We start from the raw sequence: 25,608 nt of genomic DNA on the forward strand, positions 1-25,608 counted from the left end.
TGGTATTTTAAAGGGTCTTGTATCACATGCATGAATTGTACAATCACACAGGATGTTCCGATTTGGGTAGGTTAATAAGTACCAGGATGTTCAACTGTATAGATGGGGCACTCCTAGCTATGGTACCATGTTACGTTAGTTTTTTGACCGCATGTCACCGATTGTGGATGTATAAATCAGTCTAAGTACTTTTTATGTGTCAAACCGTGTAAAGTACAGGCAGAGCTAGACAGCTGTAGGATGTTCTCGTTCTCGTTCTCCTAAGGTGCTCCACTTTTTGTGTGCTGGATGTGGATTTTTTTTTTGACATTTTCTGAAATCAAGTGACTTTCATGTATTCACATGATGGTGTGAGGACCAAAGTGTGACACACATGCTCCCTGGATAACTGCAATACTCTGATGACTTCCTTCCTTGCCAGGGATAAATTGGACAAGTGGATATTACAGCCTAAAATCAAAAGTTAACAATTTGGCATTCGCCAGTCTTGTGAACTGATTTTTTTTTTTATGTGTGTGTGGAAATTGGCCTTCCTTTGAATACACATCAAGCCAAATGGGGAACAACATTGAAATAGCAGGTTTGTAGCAAAGGTTCATGTTTACTTTGTTGGGGTCATAGATTACCTAGATTAGATGGTATATAAATGGGACTTAATTACTAGTAAAGAACAAACAAGGGTGACACTACAAAGAATCAGAAGTCGGGCAACATAATTATTCGTGTGCACACAGGAATAAGTAACTGAAAAAAATGCTGTTGTTGCATTCTTATTGATAGAAGTTCTAACTGTAAATGTGAGCAAATATATGCTGTGAACTCTTCTCAAGTAAAAAATCACACCCCTAATTTGTATTCCCTGGTACTGCAGAATGTGATAGTATTGGCACCTGATAGTAAATGCTAACACAGTGAATCTCAAGGACTCTTTTGATATTATCTGATATTATCACTCTGTCACATGCACAGTTTTGATAACAGTCAGAGGGAGATATCTGGTCAAATGAACCAATATAGAGTTCTGTACATTGTACTGTCAATTTGAGAAGGAAAGCAGTTAAATATTTTGGGACCTACATGTACAGAATTTGTAAAAATTATTTTACCAAGTTATCGTTTGAGTTCAGAAAATGGAATTTCTGCAATGAATTCATATTACTGAATGTATATATGTTTGGAAGAAATGACAACCACAAGTCTAAGTTCACATAACAACAGCCACCTACATGTACGTGTACACGTTTGCCAATACACTCGCTTTTCTAGTCAGTTTTGATATGATGGTCACAACTCAACAAAGCAACACAGGTTCATGTACTCATCAAAAATTATTGCTATGTTGAAAGCAACAAAAAGTAACCTTTTCAGGAAAATAGACGTTAAGAATTTCATAATTCTGTGGAAAACATTTTTAAAAAGAATTGTACTGACTTTCCCAACTTATTCATTCTGGTTTTGGTTGATTGTAAATAAGTATACTGTAGATGTAGGGTACATGGCTGAATTATCCATGCCAATGTTTGTCTTGTATATCATCCACATCATTATCACTGACAGTACATGTAAGTTTGAGAATTTTTGCCTGATTGGGCTAGCAGCGTGGTGTGAACACCAAGCTGGTACTAATCTTGTCAGTATGTGTTTAATAGCAACTAAAAGGGGTAGTGCCTGTACCAACCCAGTGTTAACACCAGGCTGACACCCGGTTAGCAAATCGAAACAGGTTCTTCAGCTATACTATGAGTAGGGGGTGTGTGGTGGAGGTGGTACCAGGCTCATTCTAAAGGAGCAATATGTTTTTGTTGAAATCATATTGTGACACTATCTGAAAAAAAAAGATCTCAAATTTACAAGATTGTCTGACTGCAGAGCCAGCACTTTGCTCAAGTGTGGGCACTTTCTTTCATGTACATGTATATAGGACACTCAGTTTTTAGGTCACGGATCTTACTTGTAGATAAGAATGTACAAAGACGTACTTCACACGTCATTTCCTCAACAATTGTGTAATGATATATTCTTGTCCCGCATTACGTGTACATGTACCATGTCAGGGTCTCGGCAAAACTAGGACAGCTTTCACTGACACTCGGTAGTGAAACCTCAGATTTATGCAAAGTATCTGTTCACATTAAAACATTCAAAAGTTATGTGGGTACGCTTTCTGAGGTCATAGGCTTCTGTTGAGATAAAAGTACAGTTATTACAAACTTTGTTTGTGAAATTGCAGAAGGTTGAGTACTTTGATTTGTCAGTAGATTTGATGGGTAAGATTTTCATATTCAAGTACTTTTATACTAGCCTGTCTACAGGCTTTAGCTTAACAATCACCTCTGACAAAAGTTTCAGAATGGTTTAGTCAAATGTGTTAGGCTGTCATGTACATGTACCATGTGCTCCCTTCTTCTGCTCATTCCCTGTGCACCCTCCCTCCCTTTACTCCCTCCTTCCCTCCTTCTCTCCACTCTCCCTTCCTCCCTTCTTCCCTCGCTTTCTCACTCACTCACTCACTCACTCACTCACTCACGCACTCACTCACTCATCACTCACTCACTCACTCACTCACTCACTCTTTCCTAGTCCAACTTTAGTAAGTATATAGTTCATGATATGATAAAAATACATTTGCACTATACATTTCTGTTGTACAAAATCTTGACCAGCAAATCTGGCACTTGCTTTCCTTAGGGCCAAAGATCGATCAATATTTCACATACAGTTGTAAATATTGCCTAAATGAAGGACAAATTACCAGAGTGAGCAAATTACCAGAGTTCATTGGCTTCTCCACCAAAATGATTGTAAAGTGTAATGAAATTTATGAAAACTTAACAAGACCCCCCTCCTCCGTAGCATTGCTCTCAAAACTTACTTCAGTCTCTGATACAATCTAATTATACAGTATTTAATGAGTTTGATATGTTGACACATGCTACTCAGTCTAAAGTCTCCTATCTCAATGTCGTCCTGAGGTCAAGTTCAAGTTACAAGTACACATGTAGTACATTGTATCGATAAAGTCAAGTTGTTTGAAGCCAAGCCCTGTCTTATCCTTGACTACCAAGACCACTATAACATTACCGGTGGTCAATCACATGTGATCATGAAACTTTCTGATAAAATCTGTTTGTCTAAAGCCCTGAACTTGTGATTCTGTCTGAATAGACTGGCAGTCATCAAATACTGGGCTGTTTATTATGACAGTGACAAGCTCCTGCAATGTGTCAGATTTGAAATGCAAACTGTGGTAGAGTAGGAATGGCATGGGAAGGAGGGGGGGGGGGGGGGCTGGGCTGTCATGTTTTAATCTTATCAAAGCCTCTGTAACTGTAATTATATGCAACTCACTATTAAATGTCGAAAAAAATTAAATTCATAGAAAAATGAAACTTGCAATCATTTTCAGTTATTATGATATACATGTACATGTAGATACCCCCTCCCTCCCTCCCTCCCCATTACAGGATATACATTGTAATTAGAAAATTTGATCTATTCCTACTTAATTTTTATATTCATGACTAATGACATTTTAGTCTGAATTTACTTTTAATACCAATATTACACCAATAAATAGTATACAGTAAGTAGTTGTGAGTTAAAGGCCCAGTTTGAATAGGGTTTTAAAATTTACAATTAATGTAGGTGTAAAAATAGATGTTTGGCACAGCTAATTAGAAAAAGATTTGTCTTGATCTAAAGAATGATTCATTTGTGTATTAAATCCTCCATTGATAATGTGAAAATAATGTGAGAACGTTAGATTAGATTAGATTGAAAACCTGGCCTTAGAATATCGACTGAGAGAATCAAATGTTTTGAGTATTTGGATAGCTAGCCTACTATTGAAAAGGGTATACTGTACACTGTAGCTAGTATAATGTTGATGTTTTTTATAAATAGTATGGAATTCATTAGATTATGGTTTTTTAGCACAACTGAACTGAGGTTCAGTAGTGCTATAGGGATCGCCCGGCATCTGTCTGTGTGTGTGTGTGTGTGTGTGTGTAAACAACTTAAAGTCAAAAACTGCTGAACCGATTGCCATGATATTTGGTGGGTCCATTACCTTGGGTGTCTAGTTGGGAAATTGTTCAAATCAAAATGATCGCATCACAGGTGTGTGATTTGGGTCAAAAAATGTGATTTTTGGTCAAAAAACTTAAACCCAGAAACTACTGGGCAGATTGGTGCGAAATTTGGTGGGAGCATTATTAAAGGGGTGTAAAGTAAGATTTGTTCATGACATGATGATTCCATCAGTGATATGCAAATTAGGGCTAAAAACGTGTCTTTTTGGGTAAAAACCTATAATTCCAAAACTACTGAGCAGATTGGGATGAAATTTAATGGGAATGTATCTAGGGATGTATGGACGAAGAAATATTAAGCATACAATGATTCCATGAGTGATATGCAAATTAGGTGTAAAAATGTTCATTTTTGGTCAAAAACTTATATCTCAAAAAGTACTTGGTCACCTAGTCTGAAACTTGGTGAGATGTTTCTGAAAGTGTTATTCTGCAGATTTTCAAAATTGGCCCTAGCGACCATGACCACGCCCTTAGCAACGACTAAATGGCAGTATATTTTGGTCAAATAACAACATCATCTGGTAGGCAAATGAGTAAACATTCAAAAAATGTATGCAAATACCCTAGCAACCATGACAACGCCCATAGCAACAGCCAAACGGTCATGTATTTCACAAAGATAACAACAGGGATTAATAGACAATTGAATAAACATTCAAAAAATGTATGTAAATTTGCCTAGCAACAAGACCCCGCCCATAGCAACAGTCAAATAATCACGTATATTGCAAAGATAACAGGAATAGAAAGACAAATGAATAAACATTCAAAAAATGTATGCAAATGTGCCTAGCAACAAGACCACACCCATAGCAACAGCCAAATGATCACATATATTGCAAAGATAACAACGGGGATTAATAGATAATTGAATAAACATTCAAAAAATATATGTAAATATGCCTAGCAACAAGACCACGCCCATAGAAACAGCCAAATAATCACGTATATTGCAAAGATAATATCAGGAATTCATACACAAGTGAACAAAAACGTACAAAAATGTATGCTAATATATCTAACAACATGACCACGCCCATAGCAACAGCCAAATGATAGCATATATCGTAAAGATAGCAACATGGTTGGATAGGCAACTGGATAGTCATTCAACAAATGACCACTTACTGTTAGCATGGACTACCATATGGATAAATATTTTAAAAAACTGTACAGTTGTGCTACAATGCCATTGGCGGTATTTTTTTTTTTTTTTTAAAGATTATCTCACTTTGTGTTATATGTGTGTAAACTGTGAAACTATGGCAATATCACTTAGAATAGTCAGAATTTGACCAGAACATATTCGTACATTTATATTATTACATGTATACAGATTTAAATATCTCTTTGTACAGAAAAAAAAGACACTGAAATATTACCACAAGGTTTACAACGATTAGCATGTACACATGTATTTTGAAATGATGAATGTTGAATCATGTGATGCTATACTGTGACATTCCATACCTCAACATCACCTATCTTGTGTTATCTTAATTATTGCTGCGATATGAAGTAGAGGTGTTTGTAATTACTTGACCTACTACAACTGTTCCTCACAGACATGCTGATTCATGTTTTATTTAGAAGTTTCATTTCGTAATCTGGACATCAGAGAAATACGAACAGAAAATACAACACAGTCTGACGATTTTGTGATGTAGGATCAATTTATGAGGGTTTTTTTAGTATGGTTTTCAAGACAATTAGCTGTTTCAGGTCACCAAAGTGCAATGACATGTATTGAGTAGTGGCAGACAACATACCCTGTCCTTGTAGGGCTGAATGTTTCTAACCTTGCTGGAATATAAATGGGGTTCAAAGTTTGGTCCCCCAAAAAAGTTAGTTTACTTTGCCAACGGAGATTCCATCTTGATGAGATCAAAACTAGGAGAGAAAATATAATTATGAACGTTTTAGAACATTATTGACAGCCGAGCGTAGATTAGTGAATTAATTTGACAGATTCATACATTACAGCCTGAGAATGATATTTATTTTGTGTGAATCACTGAAGAAATCGGTATGTAGATCCATGATACAGTTCTACAACTCAACTGGTGACTGAACTGTTAATGAGTCCACTGGGCATAGTAAAATACTTGAAGTGTGCAGGTAATGTTTTGATAACATTTTACAAAGGAGATAATCATTGCTGATACCTAAGTAATTCCAATGGCTTTTTGACCAAGTTTGGAGGCCATTGTATAGAGCTGGACTTTTGACGTTATAATTAGTAAGTACCGGCTTCAACTGGTATTGCACAGTGGTGATACCATACGTTGCTTTGCCGTGGTATGGAGTGGATCGCGTTTTGGCCATTCGCTGCTTGTAAGTTGCAATTTTTGAATCGTAATCCCAGTTTCTACTTGACTTGATTTGTCTAACCGTATGGAGTGTTATGACAGGTTTCGTAAAGATAGTTTATGTGTTGTTAGGTCAGGATGATAGATACTATTCTGTTGATGTTGATAAAGGTAGATTCATGTATATACAACATGTACTGGCCGTTATATACCCATCAGAGCTGTGTTTATATAATATTTACTCTGTGTAAATGAAAGATACATGTAGTTCAAGATTTTGTTCAAATGTATGTATTGCTGCATAGATAGAGATTACCAAGGTAATGCCACAGAATTTCATTCCATTCATTATACTATGCATAAATTGCCACATGTGTTGTAGCCATCAAAACACAAAGTCCAGTCAGCATAGTTTGAACCAAAACAAAGACAGTTGGGTCAAGCTGTCATAGCAAGTCTGAAGGCTATCGAAGGACAAGTGATTTGTTTGAAACCTGTGTCTAAATTCCAAGTTGAAAAAGAAAATTTATGTATCAAAACTCAGACCCTCAAACATACAACTTGAAGGTGATCGGAGATCAAATCTAAGAATTATAACCCCCCCCCCCCCCCTACATTTCATTCAAAAGTTTGAGCTGACATCATCGGTATTCAGCTCTGTTCAATTTTAGTTCTCAAATGTGTATCCGTCAAAATCAAAACAAAGGACAATTTGCGGCCGATCTCTCTAAAAATGGCCAATGAATTATGAACACCTCAGAATATGTAGACTAACTGATAGATTGTAAGGAACTATTTTTGAGTAAACAACCATTTGATTTAGAGCTACATGTTTTTGTATTCAACAAATGGTGTTAGGGATAAACCTGGATGTACTTATAAATGTATTGGGCAAAATATATTGCATGCATCAGAAAATTTAACTTATTTAAAAAATGTGTTATGACAACTGCCATTGTATTGGTAGCTTAATAAAAGGCTTTGAAATATGAAATACCAAAAATGAACAACTTGTTTTGTAGAACAAACTGAAGTCTAATAAGTGATTGTACAAAACAAACAAACAAACAAGGCACACCAAATATATAATATAAACAGGATCCTGTACATGAGGACATTTTTGCATGGAAAACATCTAGTGATTTTTAAGTGCACTCAGACTTCTATGCTTCTTATCGAAGCACCTTAAAAATAGTGGGTTGATTGGTCAGTTTCAAATTTTAAAATTTATTTTAGAAAAAGGTAAGTGTATGTGTACATGTTGGTGATACTTTCAGTTCACAATCATACTGTAACAGTCTGAATAACTTAGAAATGACAGTTAAAATCAGAAGGAAGATTTGAAGGATGTGTTTTATTAATTTTCTTTAATTTCAGCAATGAATGATAACTTTCACTCAGAGATATAGACGTGCGGTCACCATCATACAATCAGTGACGTTGTGATTTGTTGTACATGTAATCTTGCCATAGAGGGCGTCAATTTAAAAAAGATATATTTTGCCGGATTGAAGAAATATAGAGTCGGTCAGGTCATGAGAAATGTAAAGAATTAAGTGCAGTCACTATAATAGACTGCATTGATTCCTCTGATTCTACATATGCCTATGACACAGTATGTTCACACAATACATACGACAAATTACAATACATACATGTATAATTTGTGTATGTGCATTCAAGGGGAAAGGGAAACTTAAGATAATTTTCTGGTAATCCTATCGAATTCAACTGCATGCTTTAGAATCCAAAATATATGTAATGAAATATATTTGATAATTATGTCAAAAAAATGGCTTTAAGCCGTTATCAATTTATTTCAAGTATTAACCAAAGTACAATAAAAAAGGTATGTATTTTAAAGTTTCCGACACTGGTGGCAGTATTTGATTATATGACAAATGAAAACAAAGCATATTACCTTTGGACCCCTGGATCATAGACACATGTACCTGCATGAATCATTGGATGACGTGATGTGTTTTCACTATACCTGATGTACTGAATCAGATGTGGAAATCATGGAATTATATTTAGGAATGTGATGAACATGGATAAAAAAATAGAAGTACCTATGTAGCATAATTTTGGTAGATAAACACAATCGAGCATAATGAAAAAAGCTCCGGAGAAGGTAATTAGATTATATCAACTTACAGATCACTGACAAAATTGATGAAACATCTTATGTAAAATCTTAGTCAATCTGTACACAGATATGGACAGAAAATGTTAAATGTAGAACCAACCTGTTAACAATCAGTTCATTTAAGTAATGAATAAATTTATGTGCGTTTAGAATTATGTAGACCAAAACTGTACATGTACATGGTCTTCGAATCGCTTGAATTTACAGAGGTCTGTTGCATGTATGTGGAATGCTGCAAATTGTTGTAGCAAATCATGTGTACAATGTAGTTACCAAAGTCTACAACTATACAACACTATATCATTTTGTAGGACTAGTGTATACTTAATTACATACATGTTATGTATACCTTTACTCGTAATCCACAATTCAATTATCCTATTTGAAGTATATTTGTATCTATTACCTCATAGTTTGTGTTAGTATACATGTACCTACTAATATCGGCCATAAAACTGATTCGTATCAAAACATTAGTCTAAACAGCAACTGAAAATTGAGCCATATAATGTACCTTTGCTAAATCATTCCAAATGTGTGTGTGTGTATGTGTTAAGGACAGTGTTTGGTTTCTGAGCAACAGGTAACTCATTTTGGTTATCAACAGTACAAATGTGTTCATTTATTGGCCATTGGCCAGGCTGTAAAAAACACTGGTATTTTTTTTAATGGTAAGGCTCCATGAAGGAGTGAAGGGTTGTGTCTATGGAATTTGGAAATTAAAGAAAGCCGATTTCAAAGAAATTGAAGGTTCATCCTTACAGGTGGTTTTGTCTTACGTGTGTATATACTTGTTGAGAGTTTATTGTTTTGCCCCCCCCCCCCCACCTCCATCATGCTGCTGAAACCCTACTCCTATAACTTAGAGATTAAGAACCATTTCAACTGCTTTCATGCAAGCAAAACATATACACATTTACATGTATATGTATGGTACATACCAAAATACATACATGCATACATGTACATACATATACATATACATATACATACATGCACACATGCATGTACATGTACACACACACATTCATCCATCCATCCATACATAGTGCACGTACATACACACACACACAAAGTTATTCATACATGTACACACATACATTGTATATGCAACGCAATGTGCTGTACCTAAATACATGCAATTATGTTACGTACTACATTGTACCTATTAATATACATGTACTTACTTACACACACACATGTGCGCACGCACACACACACACACACACACACACACACATTCACACACACATTCACACATGCTAACTTACCTTCATCATCAGTTGATCACTCCTAATACATATTTATTTGTACTGTCACAGTGTATTGTCTACCGACACCATCATCTGCAGTATCTGATACAGAACTATGGCAGTATTTGACCCAAAATGTACATGTGACCCTAACAAAATACACACCAATTGACCTGTAGAGCTAGGAACTATTTCCAGAGAAATGATACATAAAAATACACTTCTCTGACATAATATAAACACACCCATATTGCAAAGTACAATTCCATTGTTTTTTTGATGTACATGTGAACTGTGTAAAGTGCATGCAAACATTCTACATGGATATATGTATGATTAAAACATGCATGCAGTTATAATCAGCGTTATTTGACCCAGTAAAATTGATAATATCTAGTTTTCATGTTCTAATTTGGGTAATATTTCAAGCATTAGTTAATCTACCAAATCTTTCAACTGAAATATGGTAAAGTTCAAGATAGAATAAATGCTGGAAAAAGAAGCTTTTGATAAACGGACGATGTAATATTTAGTATAGTTATTAGTATTAGCTAGTTTTTTGAAAACTACAATTACAAGAACATAAATTTGCTCCCTTTTAAAAATATTTTTTTTTCTCCATAGAATGCATATAAAATCCATAGAACATTGTCTGTTCATTGTAGACTGGCAAATCAGATTTATGATAGTCAAATTTTGATGTGCGCCCTCTATGGCAATAGGTACTAAGATAGACCTGTGTATCACTGTGGCATGATTGTATTGATATCAATAGTTAGAACTTTAATTACTGTAAACTTTTCCATAAAAAATCACAAACATATTTGTGTGGTATTTTGAGAAATAAGAATTTCATGAAAATGATATTCAAGTACATAATTATACAGCTGGTAGTACTTTGTTGTGTGTAATTTACTAGATTAGATTAGACTTTGAATGGGTGTTGTCTTTGAATACACCTGTATGACGTACCAGTGGTAGGGAGCCCTCTATATTCATCAAATAGTTGCCTTTGTTTTTTCATGTTCTCTTATGAAGTCAGTAATCCAATATAAGGGAATCCTTGTTCAAGTATTGCTATAATTGTACCAGTACTCCATAATTTGATATGTTGAAGATTAAATATTAGTACTTCTGAATGTGATGTTTATTGTCACAGTAGAGGACATCTGGGCAATGATGTACACATGTACTTTGAAGATAAAATTTGTTTGTTTGTTTGTTTGTTTGTTTGTGGTGGAAATTAAGATTTATGGCCAGTTACATGTACAATGTGTTGGAAGTGCCACCACTGGTGTACTATATATTTCAGATGGAAATATGCTTATTATTTAAGGCAGAAAAAAGAGTTAAATATACTTGTATCTACTTGAGGATGGGTATGCCTGCCTATACACATGTAGACTATAGGGTTCACTAGTTTTCTTGTAAGGATTTCCGTGTATTCATTTATTGGTATTCCTGCCAAATGATTCCATAAAATGCCAGGGGAACTGAAAATTTGTTTGTGAGCTTGAACTATTATGTAAAGTGGCCATAAAACTGTTCGTATCAAATGATGGAATGTAATACAATTCTCTGTACTTCCAACATGCTGTGCCAAGTGTTATTAATCCAACTCAGTTGTTTACTTTCCCTGTTTGTAACAGGTTCTGTGGGGTGTCTGATGTCGGCAGTTGTAATTTACAAAGCCAAGATAATGATGTCATTGATATCAATGTTTTCTCTGTTGAAAGAAGAAACTTATATTCAAAGAGCCGTGTTCAGTTATTCTAATACAGCTGGCAAGAAACTGCTATATACTAAGGTGTTCAAACTTGTTTTCCTTTGAGTCAGGTTACTTTGTTCCTGTGAAACTGACAATATCTGTACCATACATGTATACATGTATACCATGCACAAGCCAAATTGAACAAGAAATATGGAATATATACTCGGGTCATTCTACAATGTGTGTCTATGACAAGACAAGGTGTCTGCATCACTGGTTCTGCTATGTTCAAAATTATGAGTCAAAATGTTCATAATTGTCATTATTTTCCCAGATTTGCTTTGATTTTAATGGCAATGGTAGAATTATGTTATTTTCCAATATTTTTCTTCTTTTAACTGCAAAATACTTGTGACCTAAGGGTTGTAATGCCCCTTTAATAGGTCACTCATATTTTCCTTGGCTGAACGAAAAAAATATTGGGGAATAACATTTAAATAGTGTTAAATAGACATACAATCTTATTACTACTTTGGAATAGCAAACGTAATATAGTAAAACAACAGTTTAGTTTTGATGTTTTTTTCCAGAAATTTCTCCGGTCAATCACCCCTTTCCGATAGATATGTGTTTTGAAATTTTCTTTGACAGTCTGTGATATTCCCAGGTCTTTTACTTTGATGTGCATATTATCAAAATTCCCAAAAGAGCCATTATAGCGAAAAGTCTGCTTAGTTACTTACGAATTCAAGTAGTGTTTGTCAGTTGCATGCCGTTGGTCATATCAATTGATACAGGCTATGTCAAAGCATATAGCTGGAGGACTTTATGCTGTTTTATGATTACTGATGTTCACTAGTCTCTATGGAACCATTTCTTAGTCTCAATGTTGACATACGATTCCTAGGTTATTTAGTATTACAGCTATGAACCGTAAAATAATCAACTTTCGGGCAACAAAATTCATTGCTGATGTGTAGATAGTGAGTATACTGTACATATAGTCTATCAAGTAGCTTGAATCTCTGCTGCAGTTACAGATCATGCAAACAGACAGGCTGAGTACATTGTGGAGTTGGAAAGAAATCTAGAGAAAGTAAAGAACTATATGTATCATCATGAGTGGAGATGATTGTAGTTATCATAACGTGTCATATAGGCACTAGACTACACATTTTAAGCTGTTTAATTTTATTACTTGTTTTGCTAATGTTTGGAAACCCTAGTAACAGTGTGAATGGGGGGTGTGGCGGGGGGGGGGGGGGTGTGTTGAAGGAGATTTGGTAAAAATTATATGTAGATTTCTGTAACTTTTATCATACCCTGATGAAATACATGAGGAACTCGGGTACATGTAGATACAGCATGTTACAGGTTTTTGTTCACTCTCTCTCTTTTTGATACAGCCACCCAGTAATCAATAGGAAACTGCATACAATACACTTCAAGATAGCAAGATTAATTGAATAGAGGTCCTTGCTACATTTTGTCTAAAATGACACACACTAACATGCCACCATGCAGACATCAAATGCAGAAGTCAAAACATTGGTGCCTGTGTGTCTGCATCTAGTTTTAGTATGTTTATGTGGTGTATTTCATTTCTAAAATGTAGCAAGAAATTACACTCTGTCTATGCTAAAGTGTAGAATATGCTGGTTCTTATTGGTTTCTGTATCTTGGTAGCAAACAGAGAAAGGGTGAACAGTAATGTGCAATGCACTGTATTTCTTACAAATCGCACTCTGATGGCCTGATTTGTGCTCATGATTACCACTACAAGAAAATATAATGATTGCATTTTTTATTTCTTCAAAATAAATGAGGTTGATACAAAGTGAATCATAAGCATTTGCAGATTCTTTCAAAGCAAATGTTATACATTGGAAAGTTAGAGAGATGACTTAAAAAGTATATAGAGCTCGCAGACTATTTTTTATGAGAAAAGGGTTTCATGTCCATTGCAAAATGTGTAAATAGACTGAATCTATAACTTCCATTCAAGGCAGTTGAACATACTACCATACTTCAATTAGCCCATAGATTTGGCGAGTTAGCTGACTCAACATATTACTATATTAGCTTGAGTGACACTGTCAAACCACTTGATTAGCTAGTGGCTCAACATATTAGCTCAAATGACATTGTGGAATAACTTGACTATACTACATGTAGCTGACTCCACATCTCAAATGATATTGTCAAGCCACTTGGCTAGCTGGCTTAAAATGTACATTTGTATTAGCTCGATTGACATTGTCAACTCAGATAACCAAATCGCTGGGTTACAGTTATAAAACCAAATGTGTACCTAGAAACATTTCTATATTAGGCAGATGTTTTTCAACAACAACCAAAAAAACCCGTTTCCATACAAATGTACAACATGTAGTTAAAGTCATGATCAGAAAAGATGTCAATGCAAGTCAAAGTGTGTAAATAGAACACACAATGGTTTGATGAATTGATGTTACAGGTGTGCGATGAATCCTAAGTCCTAAATGGATGTAATCAACCATGTCAGCTGTACTGTCTAACCTTTCATGGCATAGTAAGATAACCTGTCAAGTATTGTCAGACCTGGTTCTGGGGTCTGGACGACAGTTACCGTGCCGCCAAAAAACATACATACACTACATTATTTTTCAAAGTTCGCAAAACCTGTGACTTTGAAACAAGAAGCATTTCTCCAAACAAAGAATTTTTTAACCGCCAAAACTCTAGGTATGTCGTCATGCAATGCAGAAATCTTTGGGAAGGTCACAGGTCACCCCTTCCAAATAAGTACATGAAAACTCAAGACAACAATTTTGCTAAGTTCACCAAACTTTTTGCAATTTTGAAATATTGGTTGGCTGAAATATGAAAAAGCCAGAATAAAAGACGAAATCGACAAATCCCCTACTATTTTGTTTTTCAAAGGTTTTAGAACCTTGTAACACAGACATTGAATAAATTTACAGTTTCCATAATAGAATGTTAGATTGCGCTTTACTGTACATTGTGTACCTGGTGTAATATTGCACTGTGCTGTGCTCACAGGTACAAGATTACTGTCAGAAGTGTGATATCACACTTTACTGCAATTCTGGTTACTGCTATTCCTGGTGGGCTCATACATGTAGAGTAAGATTCGCAACGTGTGAACAATTAGTATGTGGTTAAGAATTGCTATTTTTCTTACTTTTCAACTAAAGTAATTTTGTTTTATAACTCATATGTCTAAGACTAAAAGACTTAAGCAAATAGTATTACATCTGTAATGGATTAGTGAACACTTATAAATCTATAAAAATGAGAGGCTCTGGACTTAAGAAAACTCAGCTCTGAAAAGTTCCCTGAACACTCTTACTGACTTTCTCCCTCTGACAATGCATCATATAGTCAGTAGATGCAAGACATACACTGTAATTTCATTATATGTCTGTAGTAATTGAACACAAAGATGGCGTGAATTGTTGATAAGTTCACTACTCCACACGTATAAGTGCACTTCCGTAAGGAGATAGAGTCAATACCATACTTACACATTTACTTATACAGGTACTAATCCTGGGTAAACTGTTAGAGTATGTTCACTGCGTTGCTATCTTGATGTCATTTGTCATCTAAATGATCCCTATTATCATAACACCCTATATGAAGTGATTAATCAACATAGCATCTTTGTTATGTCCTTCAGTCAGAAGGTGTCAGGCGTGATGCCAGTGTCTATCTGATGACCATGTCCTTCACACCGAGTGACCCCGTCATTGTCACTATCCATTGTCACACATTGTCTGAATGTTACTGAAATATGTCACACCAAAGTTGTATCATAAAACATAGTTTATTTTGAGCCCAGACAGTGAAAATGTTGTGAATAAACAGTGCTTTTGATTGTTGTTTGGTAGTTTCATTCCCTGTATGATCTTTACTTCTCCAACCCTTGTACATATTGTCATGGCCCCCACCCATGCTTTGAGGAAAGAATGATAGATGGAGACTGCAGGACTGTGTTATTGTAGTAAGGTTCTGGTATCAGCATTTAGGATTGAATCCCAGGTCTATGTCTTAGTGTTATCTGATCAATAGAGCCTTCAAAGGATTATATAGGATCAATTGATTGTCGAGGACCAAATTTTCTTTAATAAAGCTCTTCCAGACAACTGTTTTACACACCTGCATTTTAGTCAAACTAGCCGTCTGATATTGTTAATGTTTTCACTGTCCAGTGTGTCGTGACAGAGATGAGGATATCGTTTGGGGTGAGGTTGGAAAAGGGTTTGGGGGAGGGGAGGGGGAGGTTAGGGGATGTAGTCTGGGAGGGGGCGACAAAGGAACCCAGTGGTCAATGGTACTGTATATTGGAATTCAGAAGTGCAATCTGTTATGACTGTTTTCCCACTACATGTATGTAGTCAGAATATATTGAATTACATGTATGTGATTTGCCTGACTGTTTGAAACTTTGAAGCACCAATATAGATTAGTGAGCATTTCACCATAATCATTCACTCCATTCCTAAGTTGCTTCACAGTCACATTGAAAAAATGAGCAATAAAAACAAGGCTGTTTTTAGCTAAGGGTGAATTGTGGTGGGCCAGTGATGCACAAACAAAGTGCACTCTGCCTAAGTACATGATTGGAGTATTTTGCTTTTAACGAAAACTTACTCTTATCAGTGCAGCAAATCTCATATCTACAAATGTATGTGTACAGTTCCAGTACTTGTGAAAGGTCTTAAATCCGTAGTAATCTAGGAGTGATCTGGTAGATCTCGATGTTTCCTGTATACCATATATTTCTGGTAGGAAATAAAAAAGGAAAGGGGTGGGGGGACGACTTATGTTGATTTTCTAGTATTGCTTATTTGCTAGCCATATGACAGCCAGATTTTGCAACCTGGCTTGTGCAGACATTAACCCTTCCACTAAGATCCAGCTCAGCCTACTGCTTGCACATGTTGGTGAGATGTTAGTGCCAGCCGAGTGTGGATGCCAACTGTGGTCTAACCACATCATAACGATACTGCCAGCCCAGCGTTTAAGCCCCAGTGTTCAGATTAGGTTTAAAACATAAGTGTGAAAAGTAGATCTTGAGCAGAGCAAAAGTAATAGAAAAAGTTGGTAACAGATTAAAATAATAATTGTATGTAATCCTTACATGAATGGTTCCACTGATAATATAACACTAATGCAAAAAGATGCAAAGAGTGTAAAAACTTTGTTATTGCACTTTTTGTACATATTTTTTAATCTTTTGCAATTTATTAAGTTACAAACAAGGCCTTGGCATATGTTATTTCATTGGTTTTTTTTTTCAATCAAGTAGACAAACAACGTATAGTAAAGCTTTTCTATAATTTAAAAATCCAAAATAAATACCCAATTCTCATCCATACGGCCACTTTTTAAAAGGGACATTGAAACATCCACATTCATTTCAAGACTGACAAAAAATGGGGAATTTTTTTATTTTATTTTTTATGTGTCTATCCAATTTGAAATATAGTAAACAACACATTTACTGCTATTAAGTTAAATCATTTCTAATAATTGGTTCTGATTAACACATTTTTACTAATTACCCTAAAAATGAGATCATTACACAACTCATCATATAGATAAATCAGCTATCTATTTGGAAAAGTGACATATTGAGTCAGACATTAACATATAATTGCATTAGTAATTTACTGACTAAGTACCTGACACTATTGTCACCATTAGACTGTCCCATATCGCCACATATCACCGGTACCTTGTTTTTAGTGTCACGCAAATGAGATATAAAAGTTGCATGATGGGTATAAAATGTCCCAGAATAGTCACTGTACAGTTCCGTACCCAAAAATAGAAGTGTTTATGTTCAGAATTGATAACATCGAGATAACCCTTATCATGTGATCATGCTTTACTAATTGTCATGTGATAAGAAAATAAAGATGTTTTTATACTCATTTAGTTATTGTTTATGATAAATCTAGTCAAACTAGAATTTAGAAAAATTCATCTCTTGAACTTTAGTACACAGAGCCTCCATTAAAATGTCTTCATGCAGCCATATCATCTTGAGTGAACTTCATTTCAGAATATTTCTTATAGCTTGATCTTCAAACTAAGATACCCGCAGTTGTAGGAAATGACTTCACCACCAGTGTTGTCCCAGGACAATGTAACAAGGGTGCTAAGCTAGGAAATGACTTCACCACCAGTGTTGTCCCAGGACAATGTAACAAGGGTGCTAAGCTAGGAAATGACTTCACCACCAGTGTTGTCCCAGGACAATTTAACAAGGGTGCTAAGCTAGGAAATGACTTCACCACCAGTGTTGTGCCAGGACAATATAACAACAAGGGTGCTAAGCCTGCTTTTAATTTTTATGTGCCTTTCTTGATAAGATGAAAACCATATGGCAAGTTCCTTCATTTGATATAAAAATATATAAAATCAGCCATCACTGCATCAGACCACACACAGATGATCCTGTCTCAGTCTCTTTCTGGCAGGTATCTCTAAAATCTTTTTGTCAGCATGTCTCTCAAGCAACACCCCCCCCCCCCCTGCACTATATCTATTTGTGGATTGCAATATAATCTGATGGTGAACAAATATAGGATAAATTTGATATGATTTTGATTACTAATACTATCATTATAGCTGATTGTGTTGCCATGCCAAATATGTACTTTGTTGGCAACTTTGACCTTCACTTGACATTGGAATTGTATACATATGTATGTATGTCAAAATGAATTTAGTAATTAAGAGATTATTTTATTTTGATTCCAATGATAATTAATTATCTATCAGGCTATTGTGTGAGGTCCAAGTACATACAGGGCATTGTTGTTATCCTTGGCCCTGTCAAGATTATAATATGTACAATGTATGAATGATAAAATTAGTTGGAATTTGATTTTCAACTCTGCTGATATTACTATACTGTACGTTAGAAGTCTGTAGCCTTGTCCCCACCTGTTAATTCAAAACCAATTCATGTAAATTGGTACAAAACTGATTTCTGTCGTCAAAACTTCAAAAAGGAAACTGAGCCATTGATTTGAATTGATTTACGTTTGCTTTTGCATCGATTTTGAATCAACTCATTTTGAGTCAGATTAAATTTAAAACTATACCCCATGAGGTTGTTTTCAAACTAATTCAACTAAATCGGTTCAAACTGACTTTTGCTGAATGCTGGGACAGGAGAACCGACTTTGATTTGATTTCAAACCGATTCAACATTCCACTTGTGGACGGCTATTATTGAACTCTATTGTTCTTCATCCTTGGCCTGAACTTGGAAGATTCTGACATTGGACTTTGTTGAAACTAGAAAACAACAGAAAGTGTATTGTTGACTCTGAATGTTTCAATCATATTATGAGCACCACAGAACCAAAGACATAGAGAGGTCATGCCATCATGAAAACCAACCAGGGTATAAATACCATATTTTCTGTTTGAATACATACAACTTGTCTTGCATGTGGTATAATGTTCTTCATCTTTGGCTGTAGTGGTAAGATTTTGACATTGGACATAGTCAAAAGAAAACATATCTGGATTGAGATTTAAGGGTAATACTAGGGGTTAAATTTAAGTCATTACGTTCAACAAAACTGCATTATAATCTTCAACTCTGAACCTGTGTTCTGACAGAAAGTATTTGCAGTGTGTTTTTGCAAATATTTAAGAAGCCTTTAGACAGAGATGGGAAGGAGGAAGGTATAGTGAAACTTGTTTGGATTTCTATTCTAAGATACATGTACGGTGAGGAACCATGCCAATCAAAAGTGGAACACTTAGACACTGTAGTGTATAGTGTATTCAGACCATTTGCCCCCCCCCCCCCAAAAAAAAAAAAGGAAAAAAAGAAAGAAAGAAAAAAAAAGAATCGTTTCATCACTTAAATACCCCCACTTCAGTCTTTTTTGCGTGTGTTTGTCCAGCCCATGCACTCTGCAGATCTGAGGAAAAACACGAATATAACCTTCCTTATTTCACTGTGAAGACAACTGTACAGAGCCAATCATGAACAAGCAAATGACATCTGCCCACATACACACTTGCTCTAAAGCACTCAATAAAACGAATAGTAACTGCCATAAATAGTACATTTTTGTAGATTGAGTGACAGGTTTGTTGAGAATTAAAAAAGAAAAGAAAAAAAAAGCACATCGTCTCACCTTTTTAGACAAACTCCTTACCAGAAACAATTTTTTTTCCCCTTGGCCTTATACATGTATAATCAAATTTCCAAAAATTGTATTTGTACCAATATGATACATGTAATTGGATTGGTGTAAACAGCTATTTGAATTTTTCTAGCTTTGTGTCACTCTCCATCCAGTTATACCATCTACATTGAACAGTTAGTTCTTACTAGACTTTCTGGAGAGTATATTTTGAGATAACATGCTGGAACTCTTTTGTATACAGCCATAGAGTTAATCCAGTGATTGTAAAACACCTCAGTGTCCTTAAAAAAGGTGTGAACTTACTGATAATATAAAATCTAAAAAGTACTGAAGGCACAGACGTTTTGAATCTCTGTTTATAAATGTGGAAGGATATACATGACAGATGTGTGTAAAATGAATTGATATGTAATATAACTTTAAAGATAATATGTGAGTGTAATAGTCAGTTCTGAGCACATTAAAGTGTTCTGTTGTCGGTCCCTTGGATGTCATGACTGAAAAAAAATGTTATTGAAGTGAAAAGAAAATAAAGGAAGGACCTTGAACAAGTGCACTTGTATTCATATCTGACCAGTTGATAAAATGTGTAATGACAAAATTATCATGTGTGGCACCCACATACATGTAGAGTAATTTAGTGTGACAAAAATTGATGACTTCATTTGTAGCCTGATAAGTGACAAATGATTCAAATGTAGTGTGGTACAGTATTCTTTATCTCAAGTGACAGAAAATGAAGTTTTGAATCCTTGAATAAATATTATTATATATCATAAATGAAATGAGAAATGACTAATATTTATTTACTTAAGTGAATGGCTAGAGATAGTATAATATTAGTAGTCTTGTAATAGTATAGTGGAGCTGATAAGAGCATCACGCCACTTAACCTAAGCGTACATGCAGTTGAGCCACAAATATACATTGATACATGTATCGTCATGCTCAAGTAGATGAATCTCATCATTTCATCTCGTGCAACAAAAGATCAAAGGAATCGAGAGAGCTTCCACATCTCTGTCACCTCTGCTGTTATTTGCCAGTGTCCGACATCTACCTCTGGCACACATGTCAGTGATTGCTATAAAGATGCCAAACTCAGATGTTGGAGTTTTGGTCGATCACAGGTTTTGAAGAAGAAAAAAATGAATTTTTCGATTTCATAATTGATGATGTACAAGCTGTTGTTGGCTACAGGTTCTGACAGTTGTGCAAATAAACTACATGCACACAACATTAATCCCCTTTTCCATTTACTTAAACATTTTACTGGTAACAGGCACCTTGTACTTTTGTAATTTTTAGCATCTTCTTATCAAAATGAATATTACACTGGAAATTTCACAGAGACTAAATGATTTCAAAACCGTTCCAAGGCTCCAGAGGGGCTCCAGAGAGTTTCATTTTAATAATACATATAAAAAAGTTTTACCTTCATAACACAAACAAGTTCTTGACCATGAGGGTAACCATTCCTAAATTATAATGCCCTCCTGTGAAACTGTATTATGGGTACAGTAATTTTTGGCCAAACACTTCTGTCCATTACATTGTACATGTACATCATATGGCCATGGGTTCCCGGGTAAACTGTCTCATAATATTGATATTTGTATTCACTGACATCATATCACAAACCTTATTGTGTGCAGACTATGTGTGTCAGGGAAAGGTGATATTTTCATCAACAAGGCAGTGTGACACTGACTGGGTTTGTATGTGTTCTAGTTTCCATCAAACAGTGTCCATGGTAACCTAACATTAAACTTATAAACAACCACTTTCAACACTGAATTGCAAAAAATTGAAATTTAAAAAAAAAAAATCATCCATAAGAATTCAATGGTGTCTTTTATTATGCAGTGACGTGGAAATCATCTTTTATAAAATGATTCTTTTACTAGCTGAGTAAGAAATACTGGTCTTATTTTCAGACTTGAGTGATATAAAAATCATATAGAATTGTTAGTTTGTGCAGTTTTGTCATAGAAAATTTGTCCATAACTACAAAAATTCTATTTTGTGACTGTACAAATCTTTATAGTACATTGTACTGTTTTTTGGAGTGTGAGGCTAAGATCAACTCTACCAGAGTTCACCGGTCATTAAACCATTGCTTGGAATGAAATTATGGTCAATGTGTGGAAATCTATGCTCATTTTAACTGAATTACCCTTTTCTGTTGCCAGGGTTACCAAACCTAAAGCAAAACACACTAGTGACATACCATCTTAAATTTAAAACAAAAGAATTTTATTATTTATAAGAACTGATATTAATTAGAATTTAAAAAAAAAATACATATGGGAGTTGTAGAAAAAATACAGACTACGTTGACTATGTGTTATACTGTCATGATGTGTTTATGAGTATGAACTCTTGCCACCTACCTTTAGTATCCAGGTACCATAAAAATCTTCAGTGTTGCTAATCAAAGCATTATAAAACACTTTTTGGTTGTTTACATGAACTACTACCCCTCCTCCCCCCCCCCTCTGCATACTTGACACATTTTTAACTTTATTGAATGCAAATAATTAGAACAATGATGAATGACATGAGTTTGACCCAAATTTTGAAAATTGTTTGTTACATGTATGAAGGAGAGAGAGGAGATAAAAAACAAGAACATATTCTCCTTCAAGCATTAGTAATTTTTATATTCATGTACATATATAGTGTGGCAATATGTGTACATGTACTGTTAGTTACTGAGGTACTATGGTCACCGCTATGGTGCCAGTTTTAACATTTATGAAAGTCTGATGACTAGTAGAAGCTATAACTATTAAAGTATATCTGGTCTATGAGATTTTGTTCTACTCATTAAAATTTGTCGTCTAGTAGTCCTACTACAACTTGCAATTATTGTACATATAGTATTTTGTTGTGATAACTTTTAGTTGTGTACCAAAAGTTGAAAATGATTGGTAAGAATATGAAGTGGATTTGGTGTTGAAGGTCCTGTGGAGAGGGGGGGGGGGTGTGTTAGGTAAAAACCTGGATATTGGATATAAAACCTCTCCCAATGTCAACAGTTTTGAAAGACGCTTAAAAACTTTTATCTTTCAGAGAGCATTTTCATAACTCTAAGCGCCAATGAACATTGTTTAACTTTTGGATATTTGGCATGATATAAGTTTGGTAGGTAGGTAGGTAGGTAGGTAGGTAGGTACATGTAGGTAGGTAGGTGGGTAGATAGATAGAAGTAACAAGGACTAAAATTGGAACATAAAACTGCATTAGTTTGAAACATTTGTCCATAAAATCAGAAGTGAATCTTGCTAATATATTGGTACTATCTGATTTTATATGAATATTTTACTTCATGATTTTCTTTTGAAATATAAAATTAGACAAGTAAATAAAAAGATATCTTTTCAACCAAAAATGGAGATTGCACTCCATACTGACTGAGAAATTGCTGTGAGATGTACTACACATATCATGTGTACTACACATGCACATCAAATCTGAGACAATATTTACCACCCATGTTTTGTGTAAAATAGAATAGTCTATTGTTGAAACAAAAGGACCATACCATTACCCCAGCATTGATAGGGAGTTTCATTATATATTTAACAAGAAAAATAATTTCTCAAGATGAGTTTTTCCTGTGGAGCACTGGTAGATTATGGTTGAGTAGTGGTAAAGATTTTAACAGTTTGAAAGTTCCTGCAACAATACAATTACAATGTATGTATATTTAGAAGCAAATGAGGAAAGGAACACACGACTAGGAAGCTATCAAATTCTACTTCTAATCTGTGGTGATAATAAAGTCGGAGCTTATCTTATACCTTGGTAACCCTGTATTACACCAGCATACGCTACCGTACATTGTAATTTTCAACCATCGACACATCACAAATCTCTGCAGTGCCACTTGGTATTATAACTTTAGCTTCAAAAAGTGATAAAATCGTACCACACGCCAGAATAGAAGCTTAACAAAATTGAAGTGTGATAACGGTGCTGCTGAAAAAAAGTGGGTTGGCTGATCAGCTGAACCTGAGGGGGAGGGGCAAGGTGTGGCTTAATTTCTGTATGCAAAACAATGAGTAGTGTGACAAATTACCATAGCAACAGTTAGGGATAACGATAGATAATGACCCGCATGACTTGCGATACTTGTAAAATGGTGAAAAGCAGCAGAATAGGGAAAGAAAATCACAAAAATTTTGTACAACTTAGGGTAAATAATTTCACATTTTTCATGGTATATTCATGCAAAGAAAAGTAAAATACAGCATCTTATTATTTGAGCCAATAATGGACATTATATAATTCTTGTCACTTTTTTCAATTTTATAATTTTCAAAAAAAAAAAATAATTTGTAAATATTTTCAGTGCCATCACAGTTATTATGCATTTTTAGTGTCTGCAAAGTGTACTTGAGATAGTAATAAAGTCTTTATGAGAAAAGTGATAATGATGTATGCATGCATGAGATTGAAATACAGTTTTCGAAATACACTGAGCTTCATAAAAAAAACTCTCATTACAGAACCCATCTGTTTGTGTGTGTGTGTGAAACGTAAAATGTGTGATGGCTGTTTGATCCAAAATCAGAACTTTTAACAGCAAATACAGCTTTATTTTACATGGAGGTAGTGACACAAATCCATCAAAGAATGGGATGGAATGAGGTGCATTTTTTTGTTTATGCTTATTTTAAAAGTGAAAAAACTGCGGTTGCTATAACGAGGAAGTTAAAGTCAGATGCTTGAAACAGAATGATAAAATATATACAGTATTAGCCAAGAAGAAAAATCATTTGCCCGGAGGGAAATAATCTAAAATGTAATCGTAGAAAACATTTGTCTTTCGTGACATTTCACTAATAGTATAACATAGATAATTTCCTTTGAGAGTATACCGGAGTTTAGTCAGAATTGATGGAAATTTCCCGTCACATGTTGATATCTCTACTGTTCCTGGTTGGAGCTTTCAAGTTAAGACAAAAAATGACAGCTGACCTTTTTAATTTGAAAACAAATTTGTTGTCAGTAATTGTGGCAGTGAGGTTGTCATGGCGAGTCCCCCAGGTGCATTGTGGGTTGTTTGTGATGGTCATTCATATCTGTCAGCTGTACCTGTGCTGGGTAATATAAAGAGGGGAAGGAAGAGCAGATTCAGTCAAAACAGCCGATTTGGTCAAAATGTTCAACAACAACTTGTATCAGCTGCCCAGCTACTACTACTCTCCGCTTTCTTTCCTTGCAGGCACAACAGGTAATGCGTTACCTGACAGTGTAGACCTGCCTATGAAATGCAGAGTATGCGGTGACAAGGCATCAGGCTTTCACTACGGAGTCCATGCATGTGAAGGTTGCAAAGTAAGTCAATATTTTATATTTCTTTCCCCTCAAGGTTGTATTATATGTACAAAAAAATGTAGCTTGTGTTATATTTTCAAAAGTATCTTGGTTTGTTTCGAGAAGTCTAAAAACATACAAGGATGGGGCCTGGTAAAATTTTCATCGCACCGTATATATATGTCGTGACACAAATTTTCATTACAACTCAGCTAAATGCCTTTAGGAGATAAACTAGCTTTTTACTATAATTCGTGTAAGAAAAATAACCTGCTATCCATTAGGATATGTCCCCATCACAGTGTGTGGCATTTGTTACAATAGTGATATCTTTTCATGATTTACTGACTTGGTGAGCCATGTTGTGATAATTATCTTACCTACTTGACAAGATCCACCCATTTACACACCTAAATCTATTCATCACCCTGACTGTGTGCTTCCCCCGTACTCGCGGCTCTTTCTCCACCAAAAAAAATCATAAATTAACTTTGCATTAGAGTAAAAAAATAAGAAACTGAATTTGAGATGTTTAAATCGTACAATGTTGTTGCTAGCAGAGAAGATAAAATATTTTTTTA

At 35.0% G+C, this 25,608-nt stretch overlaps 1 protein-coding gene across 1 annotated transcript in view; it reads left to right on the plus strand.

Annotated features, from left to right (window-relative positions):
* The window catches only part of LOC144446136 (peroxisome proliferator-activated receptor delta-like), a 93,751-nt gene that overhangs the window by 53,106 nt on the left and 15,037 nt on the right, over positions 1-25,608 (plus strand). The window contains exon 3 of the mRNA XM_078135855.1: positions 24,936-25,048. Within this exon, the coding sequence (XP_077991981.1) occupies positions 24,936-25,048 (113 nt within the window). The remainder of the gene's footprint in view (positions 1-24,935; positions 25,049-25,608) is intronic.

This window comes from Glandiceps talaboti, chromosome 15 (assembly GCF_964340395.1).
Source record: "Glandiceps talaboti chromosome 15, keGlaTala1.1, whole genome shotgun sequence".
Classification (NCBI taxonomy): Eukaryota; Metazoa; Hemichordata; class Enteropneusta; family Spengelidae; genus Glandiceps; species Glandiceps talaboti.